The 27,644-nt window shown below is 37.5% G+C and overlaps 2 protein-coding genes across 2 annotated transcripts in view; both read right to left on the bottom strand.

The window, feature by feature from the left end:
• Positions 1–27,644, bottom strand: part of LOC134676594 (protein slit) — a 250,471-nt gene that overhangs the window by 82,141 nt on the left and 140,686 nt on the right. Inside the window, exons 3-4 of the mRNA XM_063534987.1 lie at positions 11,828–11,899; positions 11,428–11,499 (exon numbers count right to left, since the gene is read on the bottom strand). Coding sequence (XP_063391057.1) covers positions 11,428–11,499; positions 11,828–11,899 — 144 coding nt within the window. The remainder of the gene's footprint in view (positions 1–11,427; positions 11,500–11,827; positions 11,900–27,644) is intronic.
• Positions 1–27,644, bottom strand: part of LOC134676285 (uncharacterized) — a 181,999-nt gene that overhangs the window by 87,342 nt on the left and 67,013 nt on the right. The gene's annotated exons all lie outside the window — the stretch shown is intronic.

Genomic DNA, 27,644 nt, shown 5'->3' with positions numbered 1-27,644 from the left:
CGTTCCAATTTTAGTATATGTACTGCCGAAGCCACACTACACACTACACACTCACACTACACACACTACATACACACACACACTACACTATGTATACACTTACTATACACTCTAATTTGTATATATACTAACCGCACTTCGAAACTTCGTAAGCGAGATTTATGTTTTTTGAGATTTAAATTGAGAAAATGTTGGTAAAATACAATTTTTTAAATTTATCTATAAATTTTATAGTTATAGTTATTAGATTTATAAGTTACTTTTAAAAAATATTATGATTATATCCGGAATAATCGAGAATATAACTATAACTTCGATGTTTGGAGACAGTAACGCCATCTAGTGACGCCACAAGCAAACTCAACTGGTAGCTATTTAGATGACGTCACGCAGCCCCTGGCCTCTGTTAAAATGCTCGTGTGATATTTATTTGTTTGTTTATAGTGTTATACTCTGTCAAGCCATTTCCGTCATTAGAAAAGAGCGACTAAAAAATGTAGGCGTGAAGGGTTATCATCCCATAGAAAATTTGAATTTCGCGACCTTTTCTAGTGACAAACTTGCTTGACCGGCTATAGTTATAAATGCGATATTTGTCCTCACTGGGCCATCGGATGATATCGTTGATTAGCCAACGTTACCAAAATACACAAAGGCCCATTGTTGGGTATCAATGCTACAGCCAATGTTGGTAAATGCGCTATTTGTCGTCATTGGGCCATCGGATGATATCGTTGATTAGCCAACGTTACCAAAATAAACAAAGGCCCATTGTTGGGCATCAGTGCCACAGCCAATGTTGGTAAATGCGATATATGTCATCATTGGGCCATCGGATGATATCGTTGACTAGCCAACGTTACCAAAATACACAAAGGCCCATTGTTGGGCATCCGTGCCACAGCCAATGTTGGTAAATGCGGTATTCGTCACCATTGGGCCAACGAATGTTATCGTTGTTTAGAGAACGGTAGCAAAATACACAAAGGCCCATTGTTGGGCATCAATGCTACAGCCAATGTTGGCAAATGAGATATTTGTCGTCATTGGGCCATCGTATGATATCGTTGATTAGCCAACGTTACCAAAATAAACAAAGGCCCATTGTTGGGCATCAGTGCCACAGCCAATGTTGGTAAATGCGGTATTCGTCACCATTGGGCCAACGAATGTTATCGTTGTTTAGCGAACGGTAGCAAAATACACAAAGGCCCATTGTTGGGCATCAATGCCACAGCCAATGTTGGCAAATGAGATATTTGTCGTCATTGGGCCATCATATGATATCGTTGACTAGCCAACGTTACCAAAATACACAAAGGCCCATTGTTGGGCATCCGTGCCACAGCCAATGTTGGTAAATGCGGTATTCGTCACCATTGGGCCAACGAATGTTATCGTTGTTTAGCGAACGGTAGCAAAATACACAAAGGCCCATTGTTGGGCATCAATGCCACAGCCAATGTTGGCAAATGAGATATTTGTCGTCATTGGGCCATCGTATGATATCGTTGATTAGCCAACGTTACCAAAATAAATAAAGGCCCATTGTTGGGCATCAGTGCCACAGCCAATGTTGGTAAATGCGATATTTGTCATCAATGGGCCATCGGATGATATCGTTGATTATCCAACGTTACCAAAATACACAAAGGCCCATTGTTGGGCATCAATGCTGCAGCCAATGTTGGTAAATGCGTTATTTGTCGTCATTGGGCCATCGGATGATATCGTTGATTAGCCAACGTTACCAAAATAAACAAAGGCCCATTGTTGGGCATCAGTGCCACAGCCAATGTTGGTAAATGCGATATATGTCATAATTGGGCCATCGGATGACATCGTTGATTAGCCAACGCTACCAAAATACACAAAAGCCCATTGTTGGGCATCAATGCTACAGCCAATGTTGGTAACTGCGATATTTGTCGTCATTGGGCCATCGGATGATATCTTTGATTAGCCAACGTTACCAAAATAAACAAAGACCCGTTGTTGGGCATCAATGCTACAGCCAATGTTGGTAAATGCGTTATTTGTCGTCATTGGGCCATCGGATGATATCGTTGATTAGCCAACGTTACCAAAATAAACAAAGGCCCATTGTTGGGCATCAGTGCCACAGCCAATGTTGGTAAATGTGATATTTGTCATCATTGGGCCATCGGATGATATCGTTGATTAGCCAACGTTACCAAAATACACAAAGGCCCATTGTTGGGCATCCGTGCCACAGCCAATGTTGGTAAATGCAGTATTCGTCACCATTGGGCCAACGAATGTTATCGTTGTTTAGCGAACGGTAGCAAAATACACAAAGGCCCATTGTTGGGCATCACTGCCACTGCCAATGTTGGTAAATGCGATATTTGTCATCATTGGGCCATCGGATGATATTGTTGATTAGCCAACGTTACCAAAATAAACAAAGGCCCGTTGTTGGGCATCAATGCTACAGCCAATGTTGGTAAATGCGATATTTGTCGTCATTGGGCCATCGGATGATATCGTTGATTAGCCAACGATACCAAAATACACAAAGGCCCATTGTTGGGCATCCGTGCCACAGCCAATGTTGGTAAATGCGGTATTCGTCACCATTGGGCCAACGAATGTTATCGTTGTTTAGCGAACGGTAGTAAAATACACAAAGGCCCATTGTTGGGCATCACTGCCACTGCCAATGTTGGTAAATGCGATATATGTCATCATTGGGCCAACGAATATTATCGTTGTTTAGCCAACGGTACCAAAATACACAAAGGCCCATTGTTGGGCATCTGTGCCACAGCGAATGTTGGTAAATGCGATGGTGGGCCAATACAAAATTAATGTTGGCTACGGAACGAACCTCGTCCCAACGTTTTCCCTACCGTTGGCACCGTGGGCCCCAACGAAAATGCTACTAGGGAAGTACCGGTAACGCAGGGGACGGGAGCTTACTTATATAATTTAGTACGTATGTAGGGTTGACACTAATTTGCACGCGAACATACATTACATAACGAAACTATAAGGGTTCGTTTTTGTCATTTTGGCTACGGAACCCTAAAAAGTAAAAAACTTTTCTTTACAACTTTTAAAATATAAATGTATTCGGTACACTCATGGCGTATGTTCCCGAACAATGAACCTCTCATCGCCAAGTCGGTAACGAATAGGAAGTACCGGTAACGCGGGGGACGGGAGCTTTCTTATATAATTTAGTACGTTAGGGTTGCCACAATTTATAGTAGGTTTGTGTCGGTCATGAACTAAGAACTGTTAAGAATGAAATCCCGTCAAGGACCGAAAGGAACTAAATTTTTTGCACGCTCTTAGGGTCGGTTGCACCAAACTGTTCGTATCGTTAAAGAGTTCGCTAATTTTTTATGTATGGAAAGTTTCATAGTAAAGCGCTGGGGCGCGCCGGGTGATGTTGATCGGTCTGTCAAATGTGGTTGGTGCAACTGGCCCTTAATCGGTCTTTAGGTCCTTTAGTTCAGTGGGATTGATGTGCGCTTGACATGAGTGAAACAGAAAATAGACTGACTATTTTATTGTGTCTAGCTTTTTGATGTTTAACCGTCATATAAGACGATACTATAGTATTGTACAACTTGAATCTTAATTCAGTTGCCAACATTTTAGAAAAAAAACTATGGTAAAACAATGAACCTCTCATCGCCAAGTCGGTAACGAATAGGAAGTACCGGTAACGCGGGAGACGGGAGCTTTTTTATACATATAATTTAGTACGTATGTAGGGTTGATACAAATTAACAGGAAAGTTAATTTTTAATACAGTTGCTCAAAAAGTGCTACTTTACGTAGCTGTTTAGCGTGCGGAAAGTTGGTTATCTCGAACTAGTGCTTTTTACTTTTCCAATTTTTTTAAATTTATAGTTGTTCCAATTCACGACTACTTATTGATGAGTGTTAATATTAGTTTCCTTTAAACGTCGTAATCAGCATAAAAACCTACCGTTAATGTAAGAATACGAAAAATATTACATATTTCATATTTAATTACTTACCTCTTCATCATTATAACACGTTTATTTTTTAATATTCAATATTGAAAATTCCGTTCTTAATAAGTTGACTGAATGGAACGGAATAGCTGCCAAACGCCCATAGATATAATATACTTAAAGACGACGTCTAACCGAGCTGTCACTGTTACCACTTTTGTTTAGTGCACGATTAACAATGTTTTTCTTATTTTTTCGCAACTGTATTAAAAAACGTCGTTCGATACACGTGCGGAAATGTCATTCTTCACTCGTCCCGAGTCTTGCCACTCGCCTGCGGCTCGTGGCAAGATATCTCGGTACTCGTGAAGTAATGACATACCTTCCGCACTAGCATCGAAATGTACTATTGTATCAACTAAATTAGAGTTAAATATTTTTCATTTCTCATGCTGTGAAAGAGGGTCGTTCTTGTTCTTAAAGGTGTGCAGAATATGATGCGTTTCTGCACTAGAGCATTTAAGGTTCCAAGTACGATTTTTTCTTTTACGTGGATTTGTTATACGATTTCTGATACTTCATTCGATCGTGTTTTAAAATTAGCCACTCCTTTTGAATTTCCTATTTTTCGCATTATTATCTTATTGAATTTGAAACTACATACTTTCAAAGCACTAGAAAAATAAAAGCTCATATAGTGATGTCACAAACCATAAATAAAAATGTGGAGTGATAAAAATGAAAAACATACAAGTGACAACCCTACTCCTCACTACAGTATGCGCGGTCCCCAGGGCTGTCAGAAAGAGATAGGGCCGGCCCGATAGCAAATTTGCATTTGTATGAGACAATTTGGAATTTGTAGGAATACCTCCACGTCGGTGCATTTGTAGAAATTGCAGAAATTTAATTATGCTGAATAAGTGAAAATTGGGCGGAGTTTTATATTTTATTGGGTAAGAAAAGTTGGTAAGTGGATTTTAAGTCTATTTTATTGCGAATTGTGTTACCCGATTTTATGCACTTAAATTAATGGACCGTGTGTTTAATGGAGGTATACAATATATTTGAATATACAAAATCTAAATAAAGTTGAGAAAGGTATGTTGAGATGGTTTGGAAATGTGGAAAAAATGAGTGAAAGAAGGCTGACAAAGAGAGTGTATGAGGGAGAAGTGGAAGTTGGAAGGGGTAGACCTCGGCGGACTTTCTCTGATCAGATCGGGTGAAGAAGGTCAAGAGCACCCTAAACCGGCGAGCGTGCATGAGGAATGTTATGAATGTGAAGGAAGCGAAAGAGGTATGTCAGGATCATAGCAAGTGGAAATCCGTGGTCTCTGCCTACCCCTCCGGGAAATAGGCGTGATTATATGTATGTATGTATGAAACAAAGTGGGAAAATGCTGCCAGCGTCCTCGGCACCATGACAAAGGGGGCCAAGTTTAGTATTATAGTTTTTAGTTAAATATAGTTTTATTCTAAAAATTAATTTAGTTTATATATCAACGTTATCTAAGTTATTAATTGTTCATTTTGTACCTACAACAACTACCATCAGGTGAGATTGTGGTCAAATTCCAATAAAACTAAAATCCGCCTAGAAGAGACTCCATAGAGCTTTCACGGAAACTAGTAAATATATTAAATTTTTAAAAAAACCTCGTTGAATAACGAGTCTGGGCCCGATTCGGATTTTGAAATAGATATCTATTAGATATCTTTTAGACATCACCAAGATACGATAACGATATGTTTAAGATCTAACCTGTCAAATTTGACATTTGCGCGATTCTGGAGATACTCTTGAACGATTTCCACAGGGTATGACTTAGAGATCTAATTCACATCTAATAGATATCTTACTCTATCTAACGTTAAAGTGACATTGGTTGCCCGAATTGCGCTGCAAAAGAGAACTAGTTGATATCTAAACTATAACGTATATAGAATGGATCTAGTACGTGTCGTCTCTTGTGAATATCTTGAAATTCGAATACGGCAGTCTAGCACTAGCACCGCATTAATGCAGTCGCACGCGCCGGCACATAAGACGGAAGCCCCCATCTTGAAAAGGAAGACCATGTCAAAGAATATCGCAATATCCTAACTTCACATAATTGGGGAGCGGGGGGCTTATTGTAACAGTTTTAGGAAAAAGGCCTGTATTCATATTAACTCACATTATAGACGGGTCTAACGCGAATTTTATATATGTGTTCAAAACGCGAAAGTTTAAAATATTATAAAAGGCCTGTATTGTCTAAAATATGTATAATTTATGATTCTGGGTATGAGGGTTTGTAAAGTGTTTATCTAAGCATTAATTCCGATTACAAAATAATTTGAAATGTTTACGCATCATTAACCCCAGACACTTTTTGAAAAACTGGGAGTTGTTACAACTTACCCCGTACGTTTTTACAATACCTGGTCGAAGTAGAGCTCGTATGCACATCCACTCGCTTCGATGTCCGGCGGTGCAATGGCGGTGTTTACGTTATTCCTCAAGTTATAAGAAAGTCATTCAGCAAAAAAAACATTAGTTAAAATGTTTTTAATTGCCCGTCAAAATTGAGCGTTACTACTTACCCCTGTCACATTAAGCCCCCGGTTCCCCTACTTATACAGGTTGGTTCAGGAGATGAGAGATAGAAGGTATAATCGGTATAATGTTTCGTACTTTAGTATTCGTGAGATAAATATGTTCACAAACTTTCAAATTAAAAAAATCTTTAAATTATTTCCAACATCACAAGAATTTGAATACTTCATTACCTAACGTTCCGACCGAAAATGAGGTTACATTCGACCAGACCATTATAGATCATTCCATAGATCATTTGACATATCCTGCGCGTGTTCACATGGGCATATATCAATGCATCAAACTGTCAGTAGGTCCAAGATTCGGGTAAGGGCCGTAGAGATGGGAAAAATACTATCGATGTGTTGATTTAACTTATTTATTCAAATAAATAATAACTTATTTATTTATTTAACATATTATTTTCAAAGAACTGTGCAAAAAGCTGGTCGATACCACCGGTGACCAGAGAGCTGGCAGCTTTCTCTCGCAGCGCATCAGTATTGCGATTCAGCGAGGGAATGCTGCCAGCATCTTTGGCACAATGCCGCGGGGGCCTTTTTTAGATTTATTTTAATTTAGATTAGTTTAGTTTTTAATTTTAGATAGTAATGTTGTTTACAATTTTGTTTAATTTACTGTTGATCGAATAAATAAAAGTTTAATATTTTAAACTTATTTAAAAGTAACAATATAAAACAAATAAATTAAGCTACGTCAATCTACATAAATTAATATTATGTATTACCGATAAAATGGAGATGGGTCGCAATAATACCAATTTGTGATGCTAGTGTGTGCGTTAGGGGGCATTTCTTTTAACTTAGACAGCTCAAATATCACCATAAAGGAAGACTCACTTTAGACCGGGCCGTGTCCGGGCCGGAGCTTCCGGCGCTTACTTTTCTATGACATGACAGGCGATCACGTGATGCTTTCCATAGAAAACAATGCGCCGAAAGCTCCGGCCCGGCCCGGTCAAAAGTGAGTCATCCTTAAATCTAAAATTGGTGATTAAATTGGAGATTGACGCCAATTTAATTTCTGATCAAATCGGTCGATTTGAACATTCCGTCTGGAGTCCACTTATTACTCCGTAGCGTACTTATTCTCTCTATCACTCATCCATATTAGTGCGAAAGAGAATTGTGTTTCGCTCGCTACGGAGCGTAAACGGGGTGTGGCCTGTAATATGAGCAAAAAATTAAACTGCAGGCTGTACTCCTCATACTGACCAACATTTGTTCAGCGACTTTTAAAAATAACTTGTGGTTTGATTTTTAATCCACTTTAAAGTTTATTCTAAGATGCAATGTATTGCGAATTTTGTTATGTTTAAGGCGTGACAAGCAACGTCAATAACAATGATATGGCGTGGCGATGACGTCCATTGAAGATAATATTTATTTTTTTATGAAAAATAGGGTGTCTAAATACTTTATAATTTTTAAAAGTTGTAGAACAAAAGTGTCACCGTTTGAGGAGTACAATCTATGTTTTAATTATATGCTCGTGTTACAGGCCACACCCGGTATGATTGGCATCTTGCCTACGCGCCCTTGGCTACCAACGCTGCTTTATTGACGTAGCCTTATCGTATGCACTAATCCCATCCCTATGCGTACGCGCACGTAAACTCACTTCTTATTGTCGCTTCCGGCTCTCGCTGTTTAAAGAAAAGGACCAGTGAAGAAAGAGCAATTTTAGTTTTTATTTATTTATACCGAAACTTACCGTTTTATTTATAAATAAATGTAAGTATTTTATCGTGATATTTTTGAATATTAGTGTAGATATTTTGGGAGTGTCTACTTGATATAATAAATATTCCTAGAGTCAGCCAAGATAACTCTGCAGCGAATTTGATAGCACGGACAGTGGAAGTGTTATTTTAAACGTCAAACTTATTCTATGACATTATAACATTTAAAATAACATTTACACAGTATGTGTTATCAAAATCGTTGCAGAATTAGCTTGGTCTAACTATATTACATATTTAGAGAATGGAAAAATTTGAAAGTAACACAGATGTGCACGTTGCGAAAAGTTTTAAAAAAGTTGTAAAAGCTCTCAAAATTTTCAGGTAAGTTTCACAGGAAACTAAGGAAACTTTCATTTCGGAAATGAGCAATTTCGATTCACATACAAAAAATGAGAAATTTCCGAATTTTATTTATGTGGAATTTTGGAAACTTTTCCACGGCACATCATAATCCCTATAGTAGGTATAAATTTAATTCGATAGCGTGACGGAAGAACGCGTTAAATCTCATTCTGTACGGGATTTTGAATAGCGCGCCAAGCGGGACATTTTGAAAACTCAAAATCCCATATAAAATGAGACTTAACGCAAATGCGTACGTCACGTCACGGGTATCGTCTTGGGTCGTCCCATTCGTTTTTCGTCAAGTTCTTAAATTAGTCCTATTCTGCTTTCGTCTCTCATTCTACATTGAAAGCCACCGACGATTGTGACGAATGTAGAATGAGTGACGAAAGCAGAATAGGACTAATTTAAGAACTTGACGAAAAACGAATGGGACGACCCAAGACGATACCCACTAGGGGTTAGTAGTGAAATAAGTGCTGTCATTTTCAATTTACATTTTGTGTGTACACCTGTAAAATACACCAATAAAAATCCCTGAAAACAATATCTACAAACTTACCTGTACATTTATTAGTAACCTAGCTTAGCTTTAATACACAGAAAGCATCAGTTGCCTAGATTCGTTCCCGGGAATACTACGGGACGGGATTACTGGGATAAGTTGGGATTTTGTTTTAAATGTTCTTTAGAATTCTGGGAAAACATCTTTTATTGAAATGCTCTGAGGGATAACAAAATGTATTTACGGAGCTCTGTCCATAAACAGATAAGTCCTCATTGATTTTGTGACAAAGTTTTTTTTTTTATTAAAAAAACCGATTTCAGTTGAATTAAATTGGATAAGGATATGAAAACCGGGATTCAGGGATTCCCGGGAACCGGGATTGCGATAGATTAGTGCCTGAGACAGCTAGACTAGCGGGTTAGACCGAACCCAGACGGGGACAACCTAAATGCAGGGCAACCCAGAGTACGAGATGTCATTAGTAAGAGATATCACGAAAAATGTGACCAAAAATATAAGTTTTATTTTTTACAGTTCTCGCATTGATATGATTTTGCTGTAATAGCAATAACAGCGACCTTGTCAGTAGAAAAAGGCGGCAAAATTAAAAAATGTAACGGTTTATTACAGTAAAATTATTTGGATGTCATTCAATAAGTAACATTTTTTAGGTATAACGAATACAGAATAAAGTATGAGTAATTACTCATACTTTATTCTGTATTCGTATTATATTTCCCATATTTAACCAGATGGCGTAAATAAGTGAATTCAGTTTTAATTTTCAAACTTAGGTTTATTTAATAGGATATATTTTCCATTAATATCTCGTTTACAAAATAACATCCTTTTTGTACTCTTAGGTTTTTGCACCCTTAGGGTTAGAAGAAAATTATTGGGTGGGGTGTTTTTCGTGTGTTTCCTTAGTACGTTTTATGAAGTTGGATTTTTATGTAATGAAACTATAAAAATCGAATACTAAAAGTTCGTTATTTCAATATATCAATACTAAATAATTATTATACAATTCCGGTTTTAAAAAAGCGTAAAAATCGGTCCGATATTCTGGTATTTCGGGATTCCGGGATTCCCGTATTCATGCCCGAGGGACCAACCGACAAAAATATATTAATAAAATTTAAACTTTCTGTCAAAAACAGAAGTTATTTCCAGTTATTACACATTTTTCGCGAAACTAAGTGCAATTTACCGGAAAACTAATCTTCATAAAACGTAACTGTTGAAAATGAAATTGGCCAAGGTATCGATGGAATTAGTCGAAACGAAACAAAATGGCGGACGGGGTAAGCGCCATCTGGAGGGGCGAAGCGCCGGGTGATACAAGCACCATCTACCGAGAGTTTTGATAACTGCGGAGTTTTGCTGTGCTTTAAAATTATCTCTACATGCTCGTGTAATATAAGGACGCTAGCATGAAGAATTTCGTACATTGACCAGCCATATTTTATCTCTATCACACGCATGTAATTATATTGCTACCCCACCGATGACGGAGGTCAATGCCACTGTGCGAGTGGGACCGCAATACAATTATGCGCGTGCGACAGAGATAGGAACAAACGGATCAATGTACGATACTCTTCGTGCTTAGTATCCTTACAAGGTCCTTCCTTTGTACAATATAATAGCAAAAGTAATAGGGTTAAATTCAAGAATTATATATTTTTTTATATTAACGCCTTTTTTAAAATAAGATATTTAAATTAAGACAAATCTGATAGTTCTTTAAACTATGAATGCTTACACTAAATTTTACTTTAGCGAGACAGATTTCTTACCTAAATTAAAATTAGCATTAATAAAGCAATAATTAAAATAATACATTTTAATAGTGATATAAAAACGCATTAAAATGTCCCGTCACATTTATGACACGTCCATAATTGACTAATTAAGTGTTTTGATATAATATAAAAACACAGCAAAACCTATACAATCCGCATTATCAAAAGGGGAATAGCAGGACCACACCATTGGAATCCCCAATTGGGGTTACTCACAATCTCTGGAGATGCCTCAATCTCATAAAAAGACCTTCTGGCAAGTGGCCCAGACGATTATTGTTCAATTTCCTGCAATTGAAATAAATTGAAAAAATAATTGCATTACGCCGTTGCAAGGTCACCTCGTGCGGATATTAGTGACCGCGCTCTCTGATTGGCCGATCTTTAAAATCGAGCGTTCGAATTTGAAATTGTTTCCCAATGATGTAACTTTAGCAGGAGGTTATGTATTAAAAATAAATACTTACAGTCTCTCCAATGCGGTGAGCTCCAGAAATGCATCTCGCTCGATGGTGTGTATTTGGTTTTCGGATAATTGCCTGAGAAATAAATGGAAGTCATTAATAAATTGAATATTTATGAAACTAATTTAAGTAGGTAGTAACGATAAAATTGAGTGAGACCACCTATATAGCCTATATAGCTGGTCGATCGAATCTATATATTCCAGAGAAATATAATTTCCATACGCACAGCAATATTTTTTACTTTTTTTTTACGTTTACTACACTCACAACAGGCGAGCATTTTTTGTATTGTATTGAGATAGACATCTTTATAAAAGTGTGTGTTGCCGGCTATCCTTAAACATTTAGCATTTACCTATAATAATTTATACGTCAAATAAGTAATTTAAAATAAACTTACAGTGTTTTTAAATCCTTTAAGTTCTGAAAGTCACTCTGGAAAATTATAGAGATGTTGTTTCCTTGGAGGTCACTGAAACAAAGAGAATGTGGACTTTAGTGTATAATAAAAAAATAATGTAATATTTAGCCTTTACATATACGTCCCAATGCTAGGCAGAGCCTCCTCTCATGCGCGAGAGGGCTTGGGTTGGGCTATGGGACCAGACAAATAGTAATATGTAAATTGTTTGTTTCTTTATGTAAATTGGGGACTTAACGTTTGAATCTCTTCTCAGATTTCCTTATGATATTATATGGTCAATTAGGCTAATTCCGTCATTAATAATCCCTATACATTCCGTCCACGAGTGTATATTTCTTTGATTTCCAATCGTAGGAAAAAAAACTATTTTTACTTGAATTTTCTTAAATAATAGGTACCTCTTTCCTTGCAAATCATATCTTCAAAGTATCTTAAATCAAATTGGGACATGCACAGGTGAGCTCTCTCGGCATTAGTGGTGGCGGGCACTTACGGCACTTACGCGGCACTTATGACACTGCCGGCACTTAGTGCCACTTAGAGTGATGCAACTATTCTGACTATGTTTAACATGTGTTGAAATGGAGCTGTTTATGCATCTTGTTGGCTACTTGGTTTGTTCAGAAGTTAAGATACTCGTGTCTTGTGATGATAGTTTATAAATAAATAAATAAAATAAATATTATAGGACATTTTTACACAAATTGACCAGGCCCCACGGTAAGCTCAAGAAGGCTTGTGTTGTGGGTACTCAGACAACGATATATATAATATATAAATACTTAAATACATAGAAAACAACCATGATTCAGGAACAAATACCAGGATTCGAACCCGGGACCATCGGCTTCATAGGCAGGGTCTCTACCCACTAGGCCAGACCGGTCGTCATTTTATGTATTATAGTTCGTTTCTTTTAGCATTAGAAAGAACTTTAAAGAAGGTAAGCGATCTTGACATGTCTTTTATCCTCTAGCCGCCCAGAGACCTATAAAAAGGTCTCCTGTTCCATTCTAATTTCAACTTTGTGTTGACAAAATAAAATTTAATTTTGCTTGGCAATGTTTGACGTCTGGGCGGCTAGAGGTTAATTGAACAACGCTTACTAAAAATCAATAACTATTACTTTTATGAAAGCAGAAGAATATAAATAATCGCATTAGATTCATAATTGTTACATATTTACCGTAACTTATTTTTAAAATGTGTTTTTCAATTAAAAGACACATCAAGATTGTTTACCTTATTTCTAATGCTAAAAAAAACGAACTATAGAGACCGTAGTATCTATATCTGTATCTTCAGGTATTTAATTAAAAGTAAACAAAATCTACCCTCAAATGACTCCTTAATCCAGTTGAGGGTAGATGACAACATTACATGATCAAATAATGTAGGTTAAATTCAGATCGTTCAGTGGTGTATCCAGCCGGTTTTGTATTTGGTTGGTTAATCAATAAATGTTAGAACTACCCTACATTATTACTACCTATTACATTATTTGATCATGTAATGTTTTCATCTACCCTCAACTGACTTAAGAAGCCATTTGAGGGTAGATTTTGTTTACTCTTTTTAGGGTTCCGTACCCAAAGGGTAAAAACGGGACCCTATTACTAAGCCTCCACTGTGCTCCACTGCCCGTCTGTCTGTCACCAGGCTGTATCTCATGAACCGTGATAGCAATTGAAAATTTCACAGATTATGTATTTCTGTTGCCGCTACAACAATAAATACTAAAAACAAAACAAAATAACTATTGAAGTGGGGCTCCCATACAACAAACGTGATTTTTTGCCGTTTTTTGCGTAATGGTACGGAACCCTTCGTGCGCGAGTCCGACTCGCACTTGGCCGGTTTTTAAATATATACAGACATGTCGATTTGAGTCTGCGTAAGTTGTTAATGACGTATTTTCGTTCTCTAAAATAGGTTGGTTCTTAATTGTTTGTAAGACTAATTACTCTCACCATATTCGGTTTACATATTAACTCACATTATAAACGGGTCTAACGCGAATTATATTCAATTACCTTTATTTACCGACGTTTCGACACAGGTTTCACTGGTCGTGGTCGCGGCTGACTGATTGTCCCAGCAAAATGTCAAAACAGAGATTTGTGCACCTACCCGACGAAAAGTGTATGGAAAAGTTTGGGGTAGACATCACATTTTCAAACCACCCACCACACATAATGTGAGTTTATAATGTGAGTTAAAATGTATTCAAAACGCGAAAGTTTAAAATATTATATTCGGTTTAGTCAGTAAAATGAAATGTATCAAGTTATCATAATTTGCCAACAAACTTGTAACGTTTTGAACATATCAATTAAGTTCAATAAAAGCTCATTTGGTTTACAATCTGTACACGCTCAAGTTGGCTGTAAAACGGTTTATTGCGACCATAAGTCTAATGTGAAGCGCTGGTGGCCTAGCGGTAAGAGCGTGCGACTTTCAATCCGGAGGTCGCGGTTCGAACCCCGGCTCATACCAATGAGTTTTTCGGAACTAATGTACGAAATATCATTTGATATTTACCAGTCGCTTTTCGGTGAAGGAAAACATCGTGAGGAAACCGGACTAATCCCAATAAGGCCTAGTTTCCCCTCTGCGTTGGAAGGTCAGATGGCAGTTGCTTTCGTAAAATCTAGTGCCTACGTCAAATCATGGGATTAGTTGTCAAGCGGACCCCAGGCTCCCATGAGCCGTGGCAAAATGCCGGGATAACGCCAGGAAGAAGAAGAAGTCTAACAGAGCTCGGAATGTATAGAAATGACCAAACAGTATAAAGGTTCCGTTTTTTCCTTTTCAGGTACGGAACCCTAAAAATAATTATATAAATAATTTTATGTTCTGCACAATCGCATCTTTACTGAGCGAAACGTGACCGTCGTCGACCGGCTCGGGTCCGGGCCGGAGCTCGGCGCTTCGTTTTCTATGGAAAGCACCACGTGATCACCGATCGGCCGTCATTAGGGTTTGCAATCCGGATTCGAAATGTATGAAATTATCCGGATCTGGATCCGTATCCGCGGATCTTCCCATACATTTCGGATCCGTTGTGCAAACCTGAGCCGTCATAGAAAATGACACGGAAATGACCCGGTCTAGCGTGAGTCATCCTAGTCTTTTTGTTTTTACAAGCTTTTATTTAGTTTCTGACCGTTGTCTGTCTGTCTGTCTGTGTGTAATCAAATCTTGCAAGTTAAATTTGAGCCACTTCCCGGTTTCCGATTGAGCTGAAATGCATGCGTGTATAAATCGGATGACAATGCAATATCACCACCATCCATCACCACCATCACTATCACCATCCACCACCATCACCATCCACCACCATCGAGCTGATCTGATGATGGAGACAGGAGGTGGCCATAGGAACTCTGTGATGAAACAACGTAACCTTATTGTGTTAGGGGTTTTTAGAATTGTCTCGATGAGTATTAGCTGTCTGTCGTAAGAAAAGTACAGTCAGCGATAAAAGCTTGTACCAAAAATGAAATTTTTGTCCAAAAACTTATTCAAACGTGTGGCGAACGAAGTAAAACTCAATTGTTTACTAACGTAAGTACCTTTGACCAAAAAGCCAGTTGTAACTGAATAGAACTTTCTCGCGCTGTGCACACTCATCAGATATATCGGAGCGCCCGAGGTGCTCAAAAATAACTAAACACGCACTCTAGCCCCTTGACAATAGAGGCGTGTTCAGATATTTTGTGAGCGCGTTGTCTGCTCCGATATATTTGATGGCTAGTACTACACAGTCCCTTTACTTAAAGTTTGTAAACAATGGTAAACGGCACAATAAAGCTAAGCTTTGCTTTCGCTGTATATGGGTCACTAACTGTGCAATTAGTTTTATTATGGTTTTATAGCGGTCACTAACTATTTATACAATTTTAGTTTCACTTTGCTTTTAACCGCGCCGAGGCAGGGTAGGTCAAAACTTCAACATTTCATCGAAATCGTTAGAGCCGTTTGAGATTCCCGATATATTAATAAACAAGAATTGCTCGTTTAATAAAGTTTTCTATTTATTAAATATTTAACCTAAAACACTTACATCGGTCATCGTAATTTAATTACTTGTACGCATTTAAATTGGTATAATTATAAATCACATTCTACCGACTGTAGCAGTAAACTAATTAATTGAATCATTACTACAGGGTGACTCGGAAAATGAGCACAAAAATAAAAAAATAAAAACTTTGGTTATTAAAGTTTTACCTCCTTAGTCATAAAAATGTACGGTCCTGGTTTAGTTTAATTATGTTTTATCCCTTTCTTAGAAATGCGTTAGTCAAAATGACAGAAAAAGACAAAAGATTAAGTCAGGCCGTAACGCGTTTATGAATAATATCATTAGACTGCAGTAACGATCTATAACTCTTTTAACTTTTACGTAATTAAATAATAAACAGAAAAATATTGTAAAAGTTTTTAGCATTTAGCAATTTTCTCGTACAGTATCAGTATATGTCCAAAACCAAACCGAATATCCAAAGTATAACAAGGATGACGACTTAATAATTTTTCGCCTTGGCGACATGATGCCTGTAGGATTTAGAGTCTATATAATAACGGTCAATAATAATGCCAAACAGCGATTCTGGTCACTTCATAAATGTCACCCTGTATAACTGACTCTACTTTCATATACATTTTATTTGTATGTAAATCGCACAGCCCGTGGGAGTAATGAATTAATCACTTTATGAGGCTCGTTTCATCGCCATATCCGTTCGAGAGTGGTTATATTACTGTCGGTACACTTTCATTGGTCCCGGTAGGTAATTATTAATGAATATTACGGTAATAATGATGAAAGCAAACAGAGAAACATTGTAAGATTTAACCCTGTAACCACCAAATACGTCTGCAGTGGCGCAAGGTTACAGTGTTGCCATCTCGGATTTTGAAAAAATGCTAGACTAATGTCTAGACTATGCCACAATTATGCCAAAGATTTTTGAAACACCTATGCTAAAAAAATGCTAAAATATCACTTGAAATTAGACACTTAAAACACATACTTTTTTCAAATTTACCACCTTTTTGTACTGACAAGGTCGGCTTGACCAACTTTATGTAGTCCGTTGACGTCCATCCGTCCACAAAAGTCAAAATTCATGGCGAGGGGTATATTATTGCTGCCAAGTTGGTGCAAACTTGGCTTAGACTATAAGACTAAATTATGCTAAAAAATATGCCTATGCTAAATGGAAAATTTTGGTGCCAAAGTTAGTGAAAATATGCCAGATCTGGCATCATTTATGCCAAGTTGGCAACACTGCAAGGTTATAGTACACTGTAACCTTATATTACAATATAGACCAATAAAATTTACATAACCCGCGTTCAAACGGGTTATAGTGTTTTTCGTTCGCAGTACGCTGTAGTTTAGGGCTACCCCACATTTAGCGTCTTTCGAGCGTCGGCGTCCGGTCAGCGCTATGGAAAATGACGTCGCTGCGCAGTTGCGTCGACGTTGCGTCGAGAAGCGGCCATAGAGTTGTAGACGCCGACGCTCGAAAGACGCTAAATGTGGGGTGGCCCTTAAAGTTAAACTACATAGTAATAATTCTTCGTCATTCAAAAAAAACCGGGCAAGTGCGAGTCGGACTCGCGCACGAAGGGTTCCGTACCATAATGCAAAAAAAAAAACGGTCACCCATCCAAGTACTGACCACTCCCGACGTTGCTTAACTTTGGTCAAAAATCACGTTTGTTGTATGGGAGCCCCATTCAAATCTTTATTTTATTCTGTTTTTAGTATTTGTTGTTATAGCGGCAACAGAAATACATCATCTGTGAAAATTTCAACTGTCTAGCTATCACGGTTCGTGAGATACAGCCTGGTGACAGACGGACGGACGGACAGCGAAGTCTTAGTAATAGGGTCCCGTTTTACCCTTTGGGTACGGAACCCTAAAAAACCGAAAACTGAACCAAGAAAAAAAAACATGCTCTAGTGCAGAAATGTATCATTTTTCTGCACACCTTTTATAACAACAATGACCCTCTTTCGAAAAACCGGCCCAGTGCGAGTCGGACTTGCGTTTCAAGGGTTCCGTACATTACTCAATTTTTAACAATTGTATTTTTTATATGTGAAGCGCGAGTGAATTGCCTTTAAAAAACCCGTAGGGGTCGGATCAAAAACTAAGTAATTATTCCGACTCACGCTTGACTGCATATTTCTAATAGGTTTTCCTGTCATCTATAGGTAAAGACCTATTTTATGAATTTTTTTTCAAAGTTTTAGACCCAATAGTTTCGGAGTTAAAGGGGGGAATGGTAATTTTTTGCTTATTTTCTTGAATTACTTCTAAACAGTTTATTCTAAAATTATAAAAAATACATTTGAGATTCATATAATGAGCTCTTTTATTTGATATGTAACACGATATAGTTTAAAAAACTTTATTTTTTAATTTTCTCATTTACCCCCCAGAAGTGGCCTCTATGTTTAAAATTCATTTGTTTACGTTACATGTCCGTCTTTGGGTCACAATTTTACATATGTATACCAAATTTCAACTTAATTGGTCTATTAGTTTCGGAGAAAATAGGCTGTGACAGACGGACAGACAGACAGACGCACGAGTGATCCTATAAGGGTTCCGTTTTTTTCCTTTTGAGGTACGGAACCCTAAAAATCATTAAAATATCTCGTTGAGCTGTTACTGTTGTAATTTAATTGAAGTATTCAATCGTATCGATGTAAAACGTATCGCAATCGTTTCTCAAAAGAGTGCCGACTTAACAAGACGATAATAAAATATAATAAAGCAAATTGTCAGGGTTCCGTGCAGCTATTTAGTTAACTAATTTCTGTAATGAGGACTTATTGGGAATGTTTGACACTCGATTTTCAGGTCACCTACATATGGCACTTTTTTTACTGGACATATTGTTGATAATTTTAACAAATGTTTGCGTTTGTGTTAACCCAGAGGAGAATATTCTAATGATAATATATTGTTTCAGTTAAATGATTTTAGAATGTTTTTACTGACATTTTGTAAAAAAATTATTAAAAAAACAATTTTTCTAACGTATTTTTAACCCACCCTGTATCAATCGCTTTTTGTCACTTATACTGTGTATATATAATTATGTCTTTCAATACCTACTATATATTACTAGACAAACTACTTTCTATAGCGCCACAGCCAGAGGTTCCAAACTCCTCCCTTCGGGGAAACTCGGCTCCGTTCGGCTCAGCATTGCTCAATTTTTAGGGTTGACACAACTTGACGTCCGTTTGCGTTCACGACCACAGATAAGATAATGGCTTGAATTTTGACAACCCTAAATAGCCGAAGCTACATATTATTTATTGGATAATGCCATATATTAAAAAAGGACAGCATAATTCGACCCTGAACCGCAGTGAAACTTCGGTTTTGTAGGAAGTTTCCTTTCTGTACGGTAGTACTATTATTCTGTGCCACAGCCACATTTCCCTTAAGGAACCCTCACCTGGGGCCTGCGATTAAAATATCTCAATCGATTGCCGGCCGGGCCGATAATGACGATCGGCTAATTGCGCGTGTAATTGTTGGACAAACATGGCCGACTTAATACGGATAGGGCTGGTTGTCGATATCGATAGATTAAAATAAAAAAACTTATATTTTTCTCACATGATATTATTATCATGTACTAATTATAAGAAACTTACACAGATGTAAGTCTTTTTGTGGGGATTCACTTGAAAAGTGGGGAGTAGCTATCACCCAAAAAAAGAAATGTTTGGGCGTAAGTAAATGAACTCTACCATTTTTTTCTACGTCCTAACTCCACTCTTATTATCACGCCACTAGTAGGCTCTGTGAGCTGTAGACCTCGCGTTAAGATTCATATGCTTGAAAATAGTAAAAAACAAATAATAATTACTTCTTTGAGTAGTTCACATCACAGCGTATTCGCAACGGTGTTAAGTGACAGACGCTAATGGCACTAAAGTCCTTTATGCCACTTTCCACCATTTTGAACATTTCTCAAAACAACGACAGAGAAATTATATTTATCTACTGAACCTGCTCACATAATTTCACGAGAATCGGTTGAGAATTGCGACCCGTAGAGGAGAACATCCGGACATTACGAAAGCAGTTTGCCCGAGTCAAAATGGAGACCTCCGCTAAAGCTTCGGTCAATAAATACTACATATTATGATTTATGAAATATAGTAATAAATGTATGAGAAAATAATAAATGTAAGCTTGGGCCGTGCCCCGCTGCTGGCGCATCCTAGGGTAGGTTTTTTATAACGTGTTTACATGTATTCTTATTGTTTTTATGTGCTTTTGTATTTTACTTTTATATTCATGTTATAAACAACCTAAATGAGAAGAAAAATAAATAAAGAGAAAAATGTACTAACAAACTTAATTTGATATAATCGTTATCCTTATCAAAATACATCTAAATACAGACATCAACAATAATAACATATGCCTAGGTATTGATTGCACAATTTGTAATGCTTTGGTTTCAATAAATCTGTCGCTCTATGATTAGGTTTGTAATTTTTTTACACATTATGCAGTAGGAAGGTTTTTTTCACCACTTACGTTTTTTCGTTAAAAAACATATTATGTACCTACTATTTTTTACATGAAAATGTGATGACAATTAGAAAATTATTGTCACCGTCTCCAAATCCACCTTGTACTATGCAATAATCTTTACATCGATATCGATATTGTCGATATGTCCATCCCTACTGTATCCTCTCGCAAGCCCAAACAACTTTAATTAAGGTACAATTAACTAAGATTGTTTGTAATTAACAATTACGAATATTTAGGATGGTTCATGGCTTTCTTTTTGATTCTTACTCCAGTCGAAAAGTTCCTTTTTCATATTATTGACGTATATAATATTACCAGGATGGGAATGTGTGATGACAAGTGTTACCTGATAATTGTTTACTTACGAACTTATTTTTTCCTTTATGTGTCTAGTATATAAGTACCATATACAAAACATGCATAGGTATACAGTGCCAACCACTTAAATAGCCTCACCTATATATTGTGAGTATTATAATTATACGTGATAATTTTTATCAATATATCTTAAATTTGAATTGTACGCCCTGACATTTATCGAACGACACATTCACAAGTCCGAACTTGTCTGCGCGCGAAATGTCGTGGACGCAAGAGCTAATACGGGTCGTCCACATGAATAGCCTCAGTGTAACATAATTGTCCAAACCGTGCATTTATGTTTCGCTTTCAAATTTATTTTATTATGATTAGATAATACAGAAGGCATTCTATTAAGTACCTGCAGTAACGCGATAAACGCAATGTTTTTGCGACTATAAGACGGGGCAAAAACTTACAAGTTTAGAAATTGAAATGGTTAATTTTTATTTAACTCATAAATTATCCCATCGTGAGATAGCTAAAAAAATAGGTCGCAGCCCTAAAGTTATTAATAATTATGTTAAAAATAAGGAAAATTACAGCCACCAGTATAAAGGACGCACAAAATTTGCCACTATGGATCGTGAACGTCGACTTATTTTACGCTCTGCTTCAAATTCCACCAAGACCGCCAGGCAGATAGCTAGTGAAATAAATACTAGAGTATCTCTCTACAGTTCGACGAATTATTAGAACATCATCCCACCTCAAACGAAAAATATCATGAGTAAACCTCCTTTGCGCGAACAACATGTGGCGGATCGACTGTCTTTTGCCAAAAAGTACATGTGCTGGAAAACCGAGTGGCGAAATGTGATTTTTACTAATGAGAAAAAGTTTAATCTAGATGGTCCAGATGGATTTAAATATTATTTTCATGACCTAAGGAAAGATCCGAAAGTACTATCACGTCATCACTCAACTCTCGGATCGGTGATGGTTTGGGGAGCAATTTCTTACTATGGTACTGTTGATTTAATTATGGTAGATGGAAGATTAAATGCTGAAAAGTATTTAAATTTATTAAAAGAAACAAAAAGTAAGATCAGAAAAGTAATAAGTAGAAAAAAAATGTTTTTTCAGCATGATAATGCTCCCATACACACGTCAGCCATAGTTACAAAGTCGTTTGATGAAAACCAGATTGAAGTTCTAGATTGGCCATCCTTGTCTCCTGATCTGAACATCATGGAGAATGCCTGGGGTTGGCTGTCTCGGCAAGTTTATTACAACGGAAGACAGTTTAGTAATAAAGAAGAACTGATTCAAGCTATTTACACTTTTTGGGATTCTGTGGACGTTAATTACACAGATTCTTTATATGAATCACTACCTAATCATATTTTCGAATTAATAAGGTCTAATGGAAGGTATACAAAATATTAAACGAAAGAGTTTTAATAACTAAAAAGTATCCTTTAGCATGTGAGGCTATTCAAGTGGAAGGGCCAATTATTTGTTTGACGTTATTTTCTTAAAACTTTGATTAGATAACAATAAATATTTTATTTACTATTACAAGGCTTCTTGTTTTATTTCATATTTAATGTTTAATGTATATCTCCTTTTTATATTACTATGAGAAATATTAATTTTGGTGAGTGAGGCTATTCAAGTGGTTGGCACTGTATAAACTAGAGATGCCACGAATATTCGGCAACTATTCGGTATTCGGCCTATTCGGCCACTTTGCCGAATATTCGGTATTCGGCCGAATGTTGTCTACTATTCGGCCGAATACCGAATATCTGTTACACCTACCTAAAAAGAAAAATTTCACAAAAAAATAACCAAAAACTAGGTATATTTAATATCTAAAATGTATTCTTGGATAGTGGTTAAACAAGAAGGCAAGTTTTTGAGCATTTGTTGATTCCAAAATATTTTATTTTTTTATCATGGGTCTGATTTGATTGACTCTAACTACATTCATTAATTCTGTTCAACATAAACATATATCTTAGCAAACGTTGTGCTTTGTTGGCGAACAGTTTTCGTAATAATTGTGACTCAAAATGTTCGCATGTTATGCCGAATATTCGGTCGCCGAATATTCGGTATTCGGCCGAGAGAGGGGGCCGAATATTCGGTATTCGGTATTCGGCCAAATTCACTATTCGGGGCATCTCTAATATAAACATTAAACATGCAGTTTGAGCGTATTGATGCATTTGCACCACGCATAAACTTTCACAAGATTCTGTGGCGCATCTTAGTTTTAAGTTGTTTGTAGTATGTTTTTGTGATGTGTAAATAAATTGAAAAACAAAAAAAAATATTTGCGAATCTGTTCAAGTGGACGAAAACTAGCGCATGGACGGAAACTAGCGCAATGACCCTATGTGCGACTAACTTAAATTGATTCATAAGTTTTAGTGGTGTAATTTCCAAATATATCACGGTTAGTCATCAGTAAGATAATCTCGAGTGCTTCGTATTTATAAATACCAATTACATTTGAGGGTATCTGTTTAGTCTCCGGGGACTGACAGACGGACAGACAACGCATGCTAACGTATCGATAGTTTGGCTCGGGTGTTGAGAAAACATGAAACTTTTGCGTATAATACTTAATATAGTAACGGCTATAGATCAGTGGTGGGCAAAGTATGGCCCGCGGGCCATCTCCGGCCCGCGGATGGATTTTATCCGGCCCGCCGCCGGTCCTATGAAATAATTAGTATATGGGCTATATGGCATTGGCCCACGATTATCACATAAATTTTGGCTACAATTCTGGCCCTCCACTTAAATTTCCTAAACTTTCTGGCCCCCCATGAAGAAAGTTTGCCCACCGCTGCTATAGATGTTAAGTTGCATAAGGTAGAAATATTCTTGAAATTTATAGATTTTTTACAGGAATCATAGCAACGGGAATGCATATATTTTTTGGCCATCGTGTATATATAAAACTATTTATAATAAAATTAAAAACTAAACTAATCTAAATTAAAATACATACATCTAAATAAGACTTTGTGCCAAAGATGCTGGTAGCATTCCCTCGCTGATGGCAATACTTATGATCTACGAGAGAATGCTGCTAGCTTTCTGGTCTTCTTCTTCCTGGCGTTATCCCGGCATTTTGCCACGGCTCATGGGAGCCTGAGGTCCGCTTGACAACTAATCCCATGATTTGACGTAGGCACTAGTTTTTACGAAAGCGATTGCCATCTGACCTTCCAACCCAGAGGGGATACTAGGCCTTATTGGGATTAGTCCGGTTTCCTCACGATGTTTTCCTTCACCGAAAAGCGACTGGCAAATGATATTTCGTACATAAGTTCCGAAAAACTCATTGGTACGAGCCGGGGTTTGAACCCGCGACCTCCGGATTGAAAGTCGCACGCTCTTGCCGCTAGGCCACCAGCGCTTATTTTTAACGTTCTGTTGCTTGAATCTACCGTACCGGCCGCCACAGACAAGAAAAAACCCCATTCAATTATCGAACGTCCGACGCACGAGTCCATTCCATTCATAACTTGATTTATCACCGGCCAGCCACACATAAAGAATTAACTCACTTCAATTTTTACTCATATAAGGCCTTGTGTACACGTAACATTGGCTGAATGTCCAATTCCAATGTCATGGACTTAAAAGCGTAACTCACTACGAAATTCACTGACATAAAACCTTGTATACACGTTGGCTGTATGTCCGATTCCATAGCCATGTTTAATCTTTATAATATTTGCACCCGCACGCACAGATTGGATATTTTTTTAAATTCGTGCCACATGAAAAGGGAGTGTGTATTACCAACATAAGTAATTGAAATAATTGTGACGCACGAAACGGTTTGGAGATTTGTTGGGAGCGGTTAGGGTGTCGTAGTTTAAATATGGAAATTTTACTTTTGGTATTATACATGACGCTGCGGTTTTTTCTACAATTATTATTATAAATTAAGTATTTAATTATTTTATATTCATTATTATAAATTAACTATTTAAAAAAAAAATTATTTTAGTTTTAAGAATAGAGTCGTAGTTTTACGTTAAACATCGGTTTTGGTAGACCGTGAGACTAAGGAGAGTTAAGACCAAGAAAAGTCTGCAACGATTTTGATAGCATACCTACCAACGCAGTGCAAGTGTTATTTATACGTCATAATTTCATAGGAGTTTGACGTTTAAAATAACACTAGCACTGCGTGTGCTATCAAAATCGTTGCAGACTTATCTTGGTCTAACAACCAACGAATCCAACTTGTCAACTCGCTTTGTGCTAATAGTCGTAAATGTAATATTATTAGCCAATACCCATTGTAGATTACAAAATTATCTATAAGTACTTACTTCGTTTATTATTACAATAATGCGAAGCCGTATTCATAGGAACAATAATCTATTAATATAGCCGGTTTATATGAAATATAATACTCAGACTAAACATTTGCGCAGATATATTTAGCAGTCGTATTTTATGTCTTATGGTTCCTTTTGTATTCTCGCATAGACTAACGCTACGTCTTACGTAGGCGAACAACGCGCGAACGCGGCGCGGCGCGGCGCGGCGAAAGCGGCCGCCGCCGCGCCGCGCCGCGCCGCGCCGCCTGACATTCGCGTGCAAATCGCGCCGCACCGCGTTCGCAACGAGATCGCTTACGTAGGACACTTCTATGGGCATCAAAGGATTGATTTCGCCGCGCCGCGCCGCGCCGCGTTCGCGCGTTGTTCGCCTACGTAAGACGTAGCGTAAGAAAGCAAAGAAAATATACTTACTTACTTATTTAATGGCGCAACGACCCAAAATGAGTCTTGGCCTCCGACACGAGTACACGCCAGTTGTCGCGATCCTGTGCCATCTCCCGCCAGTTATCGGCATGGAGACCGCGCAAGTCCGCTTCAACCGCATCGCCCCAACGATACCTGGGACGTCCGATCGGCCTCCGCCCTACCGGGCGTCCCAGGTATGCCCTCTTAGGAGCGTCCCCCGGGTGGTGGAAGGGGGAATGGTCGGTAGCACAGCCTAGCTACGCTATCCGGCTAAGTCCGATGGACTCGCTAACCAAAGTAGGATGTGGTCCTCCAGCATAATGGGGGTTATGCGGCGGGTTAACACCCCCCCTCCCATGGAAAAAATACTCGTTACGATAGCGACAAGAGAAAGAAACCGATCTGATCCCAAAGAAAATATACTTTAAGTAAAATATTATTAACGTTAACCCGATTTATTAGTACCTAAATATTTAGTTTAGTACTAGTAGCACTGTAAGTACCTACACAGGGTGATTCAGGAGACGTGAGCAGGATTAACACTGCGCATTTCGTAAATTATAAGCAACTGTTTCGTATCAGTATTAGTGAGGTTAACGTTAATTTTCTAGTCGTGTTGAAAAAAAAAGTTATTAATTTATTTACGACATGCATGGTCACCCCCAATTTTAGAATACTAAACTACCGATATTCTGTGTCTAATTAAATGTCATCACTGTCATCACGGTCTGGTTACAATTGAAAAACCGTATCTCACTCAAGTTGACAGTTTATTTTCTTCGTAATCAAAATGCTGTCATTACGGTTAAAGAGGTTTTAGGTTTATTAATTAGTTCTTGTAGGGTGACCATGATTGTAGAGAATTAAATTTGCCCTCGCCAAAAAGTTAAAAAATAAGAAAAAGTGTGGTTGTTTCACCTAAATACGACGGTGATCGATCAATTATCGGTTACTGAGTGTGCAGGATTAGTCCTGCTCACGTCTCATGAATCACCCTGTATATCTTTTATGTAAATAAATGTAATTTAAATACATAGTAGTAATAATAAAGGAGTACCTAGTTATTTGTTTTAAAAGAATTAAAATGGGTTCGGCTAGCTACTTATTAGACCATTATTATAAATTGACTAAATCCGTCAGTAACTCAATAAGGCTTGTGACACAACGATATATGTATATAATATATAAATATATGTATAAATACTTAAATAAATGGACTTGCCAGGATTTGAACCTGGGACCATCGGCTTTATAGGGTCACTAACCCACTAGGCCAGACCGGTCGTCAAGGTTTAACAGTTTAACGATGATGTGAATAGACTTTTTTTTCATAGATATTCACCTCTCAAAACAGTCACTGTGGTCAGAGACAAAATTACCCTGTATAGATGATGGAGCCTACAATCTTTGCGCCCCGCGGCTAACTTATTGGACAGCGGCGGTGGGCGGTTCGAATCCCGGGCGATGCATTCGTAATATCGGATGTCAAATGAAGACTGCACGCGACCGACCGGTTTATGGCAAACTAGGATAGTCCGTCTAAACGCCAGCCCAGACGGAACGATTATTCGTACAATCTGATTAAATTGGCAGTTGAAATTCGATTCGACTAATTTTTTTGGAAAAATCTCAAATGGGGTCATCCATTAATTACGTCACACGAATTTCTAGGTTTTTTTACCCCTCCCCCATCCTTGTCACACTTGGTCACATTTGGCAAACCCCTCCCCCCTAGTGTGACGTCACATTTTTTCTACGAAATCGCCAAATCGAATTAAGTAAGTACCTAAGTATTATTAATATTTTATCAAATTATTTTTGACGATATAAATATTAGTAATTTTATAACCCAAAACTGCTTAAGATAGAAAATTAAACGAATAAAAACGATTATCGTTTTAAAAACTTGTTATTTAAATGTACAGCGAATAAAATAATTTAAATAAATTTTCGGTTACTGTTGAAGTTAAAGTGACGTCACAAAGTTTGTGTCTCCCCCCTCCCCCATGTCACAATATGTCACATTTTCTTGACCCCCTCCCTCCCTCTAAACGTGTGACGTAATTAATGGATGACCCCAATATATATTTTTTTGGGATTTTAATATAAATCATTTAGAAG

The sequence above is a fragment of the Cydia fagiglandana genome, chromosome 24, assembly GCF_963556715.1.
Source record: "Cydia fagiglandana chromosome 24, ilCydFagi1.1, whole genome shotgun sequence".
In the NCBI taxonomy this organism is placed as follows: Eukaryota; Metazoa; Arthropoda; class Insecta; order Lepidoptera; family Tortricidae; genus Cydia; species Cydia fagiglandana.
Note: the sequence above shows the minus strand (reverse complement) of the source record. Positions and strands in the feature narration are given on the sequence as shown.